The 10000-nt window shown below is 41.0% G+C and overlaps 1 protein-coding gene across 1 annotated transcript in view; it reads right to left on the bottom strand.

Moving 5' to 3' along the window:
• alk (ALK receptor tyrosine kinase) overlaps positions 1-10000 on the bottom strand; it is a 90228-nt gene that overhangs the window by 55758 nt on the left and 24470 nt on the right. The window contains exons 5-6 of the mRNA XM_019876094.1: positions 4591-4763; positions 271-371 (exon numbers count right to left, since the gene is read on the bottom strand). Of these exons, the coding sequence (XP_019731653.1) occupies positions 271-371; positions 4591-4763 (274 nt within the window). The remainder of the gene's footprint in view (positions 1-270; positions 372-4590; positions 4764-10000) is intronic.

Raw genomic sequence — 10000 nt, 5'->3', positions numbered from 1 at the left:
ACCCGATTCAAATGATCAGCTCATCAGCAAGTTCTGCATAAGCCTGGTAATGATCTTCATCATTTGAATCGGGTGTGTTGGAAGAGGGAACCATTTAGAGGATTGATTGGGGTTCTCGAGGACCGGGCTTGAGCACCTAGAAAAGCATTACCATCTTAAATATTGACCAAACTAGATTATCAATCTCATCCCTAAATTAAGATAAAAATATGCAGGATGGATGCAATACTTCGAATCAAAACCTGACAGAACAAATAAAACAGTACTCACAAGCCAGGAAGCAGTTCATGCTGAAAGAGATGTTGTCGAGTGAGATAATGGACCCAGGCCCAGGTCCACTTCCATCTTCTGATCCAAAAAGAAGCCAGAACCTGTGTATGGACAGCAGGCGTTAAACAATGAATCAACTTGTAAGAACTTTGAGAGCTCCCGCTTGAATCTAAGCAATTACCGCTATGACACTATGACACAAGTGAATTAGATACATTTTTTAATACAGACACCATTCGATATTAGACAGATAACACTGAGAATAATTTTTATTAGAGGTAGGCATTCAATCCTTACTGACGGGCACTGGTTTTGCTGACAAATGATGACAAAATTACAGACTAGGCCAGGGGTGCCTTTTTTGACCGAAGATCTACTTTCAACTAATCTTCGCGATCAACCGTTACCACACTTGCATGCCTACACACACACTCACGCATGCATCCATGTACATGCATGCATACGCACGCTTGCACGTGCGTGGCCATGCACGTGCGCGCATATGCACGCACGCACCCACGCAAGCCATGATGAGCAACAGCCATAACAGCCCCTAACATGAACGAAACAGAAAAATGAAGTAGATAAAAGAGTTTGTGAAAAGGAAATCACTGCCTATCTAAGTGGGGGACCTGACGCTTTTGCAGCATGTTAAAAGCATGAACATCACTATCGTAGCTCACGTGTTCCATTTTATAATGCTTCTCCTGGTGCTCCATATTCCCATTGCCAGTGCCGTCGGTGAATTGCAAATAAAACAAACCGAATGAGAACAACAACAAAAAAAGCTGTATCGCAACAGCTCTGATCGCAAGCTGCAATTGCAGATTGCTGACCGCCAACAACTTCCGGTGATGTAGGTCACGCGTCACTGTAGGTTAAAGGTGACATGCTTTTTTATTTTATTTTATTTATTAAATACCTTTTGTGAACTGATGCTTCGTGTACCCTAACACAAACATATATAATATTAATAACACGCACATAGTCACACAATTTTTTTTTCCCATTTCCCCCTGCACTCCCCGCGATCTACTTGGGACCAACCTGCGTGCTACCGGTTGATTGCGATTGACTGGTTGGGCACACCTGGACTAAGCACTGACGGAAGTGGATTTTCACTTGTCAGTGTAATCATCATTAACCAGTTCAAGTACGGATTGACCTTTCTGTCCTTCACTAACGGACGCCCGTTTGGCTGATGACTGAGGGAAACCGCCCCGGCTGGCAGGGATGAACCTGGTGGCTTTGCTTGAGTGGACTGCGCCGACTCTATTTGGAAACACTTTGCGATTCCTGGGCAGTAGGTGGTGGTATGCCTCCTTGGATGTAGTCATTTCATGTAGACGTCTACTAAAGATGACAAGTCATTTACGTATCCGTCTGCATTTCTTCACAGATGTTCATTTTATGTTTTATGTTTCAAACGGGATGAAATTAAAGTGAAATAGCCACGCTGTTATGCTTCACAATTTTACAAATGCAAAGATGAGTGCAATTGGTCTGTCCCATGCACGTCTCTCCTGCCACCTCCACCCCCAATGCACACAGTCCAGATTTGAAATGACTTGTAAACATGGGAAAAAATGGAAATGTTCTTTATGCATTACATTGAATGCAAAAAACTGTGAAGAACCATCAAATAGTTTTTAAAAATTTCTTGATGTGGCCAAATAACAGCCGACTGCAAGCCAAAGCCTTAGAATCAGGTTTGGTTCAATGTCGAATCGTGAGCCAGTGTAATCGAGTCTTTTTGGTTTGAAGTACTGACACAAATAGAAGAGATACTTTCAAAAATATGTACATTCAAATTAAAATGATCAAGAAATGACCCCAAAAAAAAACGATTCTATTTAATTTGAAGTCTTGCGTTGTTCACGGGCCTGCTGGTACACGCCCATTTTCATATGTTACCATCGAGGAGCTACAAGTGTGTGTGTGTGTGTGTGTGTGTGTGTGTGTGTGTGTGTGTGTGTGTGTGTGCGCGTGTGTGTAAAGCTTTTTAGGTAGACACCCTGTGATGTAGATACACTGATACACTCCATTTACCATATTAATCAAATTGAATTTTTCATTTGTTGGATTGTGATGTTGTTTTTGGGGGGGGGGGTTGTTTTGTTTTGTTTTGTTTTGTTTGAACTGGCGGACGCAATGACTGAAGCGTGGTTAGAATAACATGACGGACTGACTGACTAAAGATGACAGTTTCGTTCACCTTGAAATAATGACAGACTGATGATGAATGACAACTCAAGGACCAGCAAAATTTTGTAAACTGCCTACCTTTGATTTTTGTTATCTAATTCCTTAAATCATAATTAATCTGAACATACATATCTAGACTTGGTTGGGAGCGTCTGTGGGTAGTATGAATAAATATAGTCGTAATCCTTGCGGAACGTTTGATTGGCTTTTTTACCTTGAGATGTCAACATTAAATGTACCATCAATTCTCGGGAAGGCATTCATAATTATAGTCAATCAATAATCTCTTCCATATCAATGACCTTTTAATCTGACTGACTTGCTGTATTTATCTATTGGTGGAGTTCTGACTGCGGTCAGCACTTTGTGATGCACTTCAGCTCTACAAAAGGTCAGCTCGCAAAAACTGAAAGGTTCACCTGGTGGTTACGAACATCACATTCTAATTTACAACACAAGCACCGCTGAGTATATAACCCAGGAATAAAACATTAATCACACTCAGTGGAGCAGGATTATCTGAGCTTGAATGGCAAAGAAACCACCAGTCAGGCAAAGAATGATAAAATGCTTGATGTGGATTTCTTCTTTCCTTTCTTCTGTCTGTTTAGCTTTAATTGATCTCCTCTTTGAGGGGAAATCAGGGACATGGCTAATTGTAAGGCTGAAAGATGGAGCCTCGAGGATTGAGTTCAACAAATTTATCACAGACAAGGAATATAAAAGGGAAGCGGAGATTTTGTACACATGGCATATCTGTTGTGTGATCATGTGCAGTGCAGTCTCTATGCTAGGGGTGTCAAACTCATTTTCACCAAGCGCCACATCAGCAAAATGGCTGTCGTCAAAGGGCCAGATGTAACTTATAATTGTAACTTAATATAATTGAATGCAATGTAAAATAAATGTAACTACTCCTTCATGTAATTTCTCAACTCAACTCAACTCGAACTGTATTTAGAGAGCACTTTCAAACAGCCATTGCTGCATACAAAGTGCTGTACATTGAGCAATTTAACATATATAACAAACAGTAAAGCAAATCGGTAATAAAGACGTTAGAAAGCACCGAACAGCAAAAAACCAAGAACAAATCTAAGTCATGCTGAGTCAAATGCCAAAGAATACAAGTGAGTTTTGAGGCGGGTTTTGAAGATGGGGTTGTTGCTTTTCTTCAAGGCTAGCTTTAGCCTTGCATCAACTTTTCTCTTCCTTGACATTTTGGGATCATTATTTTCTCCTGATCCCATTCATGTGCACTGATGTGGAAACACCGCCATGTAGTTTCAGTGAGCCGTCACTTTGCGAGTAACATAGTCAACAGAAATTGTGGGAAATTTAGTTTTTTGGTCAAAGCATGCTTTTAAACTACAGTCATACCTCGGTTCAGCCATAATCCGTTCCAGAAGGCTGTTCGAAAAGCGATTTGTTCGAAATCCGAAACTATTTTATTAGCCCATGATTAGGGGCTAATACACTATGCAGAAATAACAACAACAGCAAAAAAACAGTCAGATTTGCGTAAATCATAACCAACACATCTGTTCACAATGAACGTGACACGAGGAAGCGTCACTTCCTCGTGTAAGGAAGCCGAGAGGAGTCAAGTGGCGTATTCGGGTTTGCTCACTTTGGTCGAAAACCGGTTTTCGGTCGTAATCTGGGGCGTAAAAATCTCGAATTTTCTGGTCGAAATCCGATTTCGTCGAAAACAGAGGCATTCAAAAACCGAGGTTTGACTGTATTGATTTTTCGACATTCAGGCCTTTCAAGCTCTCGCGGGCCACATAAAAAACAAGGCGGGCCACATAAAATGATGAGGCAGGCCACATCTGGACCGCGGGCCTTGGGTTTGACACAGGTGCTCTACGGGATTCGTTAATTTAATAAATTAAGAGAAAATAAAGTTAGGAAAAAAAGCTTAAATATACATTTAGGAGAGAGAAACAAACGAAGAAGAGTTTATTGGTCCAGAGGTCCATTGCCATGTGGAAACCTAAAGTACAGTATTTATTTTCTACGAGTGTGACGGAGAGTTACCATGGGACTTGATAACTGCTTCAATCAAAAACCGTCTTGCTATAATCACGGACCGACAGTGGGTGAGTGTCGTACCAGTCAGCCAGTCCATAAAGTGGAACTGTGATGAATTTCCAGCCTCTTTCAGATGTTGGTTCGCTGGCTGAGTGCCACAATTGGCGCTGGTCCTTGAGGCCCGTGCTGTTCTCTGCTATCCACAGAGACAGCGACCCCTTCTGTATATCTCCAGAACAAATCCAGAAACGCACCTGTGGGCAAACATACAATACAGGATTCAGTCAAGCAATTCTTGATTTACAAGGCCACCACAATGTGCTTTGTAGTAGTTGCAGTGCTACAGGATGCGTCAAATATATAAAGAATGCGGCTCATTCAGCAATATAAGATAACGATAGTTTAATTTGTTCCTCAACCAAGTTTGTAATTCAATAAACTCATGGATTTAATCAGTGTTTCCCCACTGAAATTAATTGAAATGCCATTGCTGGTAATCCGTTTCAGCCGCCTGCACCCCCCCCCCCCGGTGTTTTTCATAAACGAAAATAGCAATGCATCGTCTATAAACATGGGATTCAAAGAGAATGTAAAGAAAATTGTGCAATCACTGTAGTGAAGTGAAGTGAGTCAAGTCAGCAGCTGGAGCTGGTTGGTCCAACTTGGTTGGTTAGTCTGTGCGCGTGAGTGCCTCCACATGAGTTTTGTCCGAAAATAACTTCTGGTGAGTGTTTTTGTTTTCTTTCTGTTTTTGAATATTTGTTTTGTTCCATAAATGGCTCAAGGTGCATCTGTCAATGTGATAAAACTCATTTTATGAAATTACTCGAGTGGCAGCGTATCTGAAGGTTGCTTATAATCAATTGTCTTAAAACACAAAGTAAAAAAGAAGCAAAGTGACTCACAACATTTGCAAGTTGGGTTAAAAGTCAGAGTGCTACTATAGATGTAGTGGTTTTTTGTTGATGTTTCTTGATTGACGTGCTGTAAGATTTACGAAGAGTTCTTCAATGACATTTCGCATGCCTGCCGATTGATCCTAATTCTCAGAAGTAACAATTTCCCATCAGAGATTTACACATATTCTGCAAAACTCGTAAACTTGTTCCAGCCTGCAAACACGTGTCCTTTCAGCCACTACCCAGACCTCATTGACCTGAGGTGGGAACATCGATGGCCTTTTGCCTCAGCTTTACTATACGACAGTTTGATACAGTGATCTCATCACTTCTGGTGTCACACTTATCTGTCTGTCACTCTTGCCATACATTTGTCGGTTTCCTCAAAACAAGACCCTGAAAATCCTGACCTCCGTCACCTGAGGCGGGACATCATTTCAAATCTTGAGTGTACAATGCATCCTCTTATGGCTGAAAACTGTGGTCTCTGATATGAAGGTGATTCTCATGTGGATTCTTTACCGGTGTCTGCAAATGCTGAAGATCATACTTGATGAGGCCATCACTTGGTCGAGTTTACTCCCGGACAAATCCAACAAGCTGCCTTTTAGATCCAATTCCCATATCACTTTCAAAGACCTTTTATGGATTCTTTGAAGAACAAATTTTAAAGATAGCCAATTGCTCTCTTCAGACGGGTGTATTCCCCGCTGCGTTTAACCCTTTCAGGGACAGCGGTTACGACAGTGGACAGCTTATCATGTTATCAGGTTACAGGTTAAAGGTCAGGCATGAAATAAAGTTGGCCAACCATCTGTTTACATACATAGTAATACATAGGGCTAAAACAATTTCAAGCATACTTTTTTTTTTTTTTTTTAACACTACCCATCCAGGTTCATAGTGAGACCTGTAGCAATGCAGTTAACAATGAAAATGCTTTTGTTCGGCAATCTGCGGCAACTGAAGTCATTTACAGAATGCCGTGTCGCCAGCCAGGCATTGTAATGCATTGTTGGTTGAGCTGTTAACTGCTCTTTGCCATTGTTAGAGAGTTAATAAAGGTGATGTGATAATCAATGAATAACTGGCTGTTGTTTATGAAAACATTCGATTCAAAGTACGATAGGTGTACATAGATGAAATCCTGTACGGAAACATTCAAACTATTGTGAATGGATGGAATCCTCCGTCATGGTTTGCAACTAACAATGTTGCCGATAAAATGTGTGATAGCGCATGAACTATGTGAGAAATGACAATGGAGGACACCAACCCCATGATAACGTGTCCTTTCAGTGCTTGCGAGAATGCATGAACTCAGTAAATAATCTAATTTTCTATGTCTCTGAGCATTCACACAAACCTCCTGAGCATTCCTTGGACCGTGGTGAGCATACGCACGGCCGCGAAACCAGTGTCACACCTGTACAAAGCTTAATAATGTGAAATTTAATGTTCTCCGATAGGCTCTTTTACATTAAGCTACAATGGTCTAAATGGGATTGCGAAAAAGCACACCTGAAATCAGATATGCACCATCCTTTCAGTGTGGCTAAGTTTGCATTTGTATTCCAGTGCTACGGTTAAAAACAGAACTTAAAGCACAGTTGCAGGACAGGATAGAACCTGTTCCCTTGAACGGCACCCTTTTGATTCAGGTTTTTAATTTTTATTACTTTCTTCTTTAAACAGGGGAGTGTTTATGATGAACAAGGAGCATATTAAGGAAGGCCGTTACAATTTACAATGAGATAGTTGCAAATAATTGTTAAAAAAAAAACCCTTCACATAAATTTGACTTCGGCCCACAGCACCGGCTGAATGCGTCTGAATTGGACCATTGTGAATAAAAATTACAGTCGGTGACTCACACAAGCACACCAAGTGATTGAGAATCTAAGACAGACAGACTTGAGAAACAACAGACCTAAATGTCAAGATTTAAATCACTACAGAATGAACGAGACACACACAAATGATCTTGCTCAATAATATCTTGTAGTCTGGAAAAATGGCGAACGCCACATTACTCTTAAAACATGTCTACTGTATCTAAAACTAAAGCAAATGAAGTCCAAAGTTTTGATGTAAATTAGCCAAATAATAAAAAGATCAAACAGCAGCGGCTCTGTAATGATTCAGAGATGAACAACATTCAACCAGGAGGCTCACTGGGCTTGTTTTGCATCAACACCACTCCTGCATGCCTCTCCACAAATTAATCTAATTTGGTTGTTTCCTGAAGGGATATGGTCAAACTAATCTGGCCTGAAAACACACAGGGCATAACACGAATTAAACCTCAGGAAGTAAACAGCTCTAGGCTTGCCAACAAGCAGCGGCTGCTAGCTAGCATGTCCCTCAACAGCATTTTATTAAAGCCAAGCACATAATTCTTGTTTCACTATTTCACTGGAATATATACTGGACACACACAAAGGCAGCATAACCACAAAACTAAATACACACATCTTTATGTCAAGCGCTTACTTATCCATTATAGCTCGAGTTGCTTATCATCCTTTGCGAAAACAGATGGTGACTTGACAATACACAATCGTGGACAGTGGACATTGGGCATGACATGAAAGTGAGCTGTAGTAATACCCAAAATGAATATCGTCGCGACACTGCAGTTGTCCAGGAGCATAGAGGCCAGAATGAACAGCGCCAATTCAGTGTTTAGAAAAGGGATTTAGTGTCTTAATCTGGAATCATGCTTAATCTTTGGCTAGGTGTCAAGAGACTGGAATATCCGCGATGGTGCAGCACTGCCAACACAGCTGTCCACAAAAATCCTGGCTCTTAATCACTTTGGAAGTGGGGTGAGCTTCTCCGTTCATACATTGGTTTGTTTTCGGATCCCCCCCCCCCACCCCACCCCAGCAAAGTACAAATGTCTTTAGGTTGAGCTATTGGCTGCATTTTGTGGTCTTGCCTTTGCAAGCTCATCCATGACTTTAATGACTTTAGTACCGTCTTCTCAAACCTTTGGAGACTTTCTTCACCTCTGTCAAATGTGCAAATTCACATACCTACAATGGCTCAAGGGATGCAAAACAAACACAAATACTGGGTGTGTTCCAAAACCTTAATTGAGACTTGTGGGATCTAAACTTTTCGGCTACATGCTCCAGTGGCATCGTATCTTATCAAGAGAGAATAATTTGATTTAATGTGTAGGTAAGCAGAAGCTGATTTTGATTGACGAGGTCAGCCTTGTTTACTCCTGACTCTCCTTTCCCCCTTTAGACACAATGATCGAGACACATTACTGCAAGTTTCAAAGACGACGTGTGTGTCTGTACACACACACATACACGCACACACACGCGGACTCACATTCATATACACACACACACACACACACACACACACACACACACACACACACACACACACACTTGTAAAATAGTCTGTTGTTGATTGAATCTATGCAGTCCGTCCATGTAGAGTCAAACCTCGGTTTTTGAGCGTCTCTGTTCTCGACCAAATCGGTTTTCGACCAAAAATTTCTAGTTTTTTATGCCTCGGATGACGACCGAATTTCGGTTCTCGAACAACCTGAGCGCACTTGAATGCGTCACTTGACTCCTCTCGCCTTCCTTGCACGAGGAAGTGACGCTTCCTTGGGTAGACGAGGAAGTGACGCTTCCTCGCTTAGCGTTCCATGGTGAACAGACGTGTTCAATAACATTTTTTTTTTTTTTTTAAAAGAGCGTGGTTTCGGTTTTCGAACAAATCGGTTTTCGAACAGCCTTCTGGAACGGATTATGGTCGAAAACCGAGGTATGACTGTATCAGAAAATTGTATTTATTCTAAAATTTTCTTTATTAAATGAACACATTTTGAACTCTTACAAAAATAATAAAATAAAAATTGCAGAGGTGAAGGTATCTTTAAAATTAATTAAAAAGCTGAATTTAGTGCAAGCTTCTCGAGCTGAACTTCTAGCAAAAGAAAAAAAAAATGCCGTGAGACATCATCCTGAAATAATCATATTCAACTCTAATAGCACCTGTTGATACATAAATCACTTATATTTAAAAGAAGAAGAAATAACAAATCTTTTTTTTTTTTTGGTATACGATGATTAAAATTATTAATTAACGTGGGATAAAACACTTGAGATGTAGCATCCCCTTTGCCAGGGGGGCCCCGTATCCCTTTTGCTCATTTGGGTCACGGCTGAGCCGGAGGCCTATCCAAGCTGATTTTGGGTAGGAGGGCACGACACATATAGATGTATAAGCATTCACACTCGCATTCTCACCCATAAATAATTCAGAATGCCCTATTAAACAAACATGCATGTGGGAGGACAACCAGGAGAAAGAGAACAACCGCCCGTGAAAGGAAAAGTCACTTTTACAGTCTTTACTTTGTTATGCATACACGTATGCCAACCAACCCCCCCTTTTTTTCTACCTTTGTGTTCCAAGCAGTCCAAAGCAAATCTTGTATTCTTGCATTTGCTACCTCTGAGTCCAAAGTCAAATCTTTACACACACACACACACGCACGCACGCACGCACGCACGCACGCACGCACGCACGCACACACACACACACACACACACACACACACA

Source organism: Hippocampus comes, unplaced genomic scaffold (assembly GCF_001891065.2).
Source record: "Hippocampus comes isolate QL1 unplaced genomic scaffold, H_comes_QL1_v1.1 scaffold252, whole genome shotgun sequence".
NCBI lineage: Eukaryota > Metazoa > Chordata > Actinopteri > Syngnathiformes > Syngnathidae > Hippocampus > Hippocampus comes.
The sequence above is the reverse complement of the archived record's forward strand: the minus strand, read 5'-3'. Positions and strand labels throughout refer to the sequence as shown.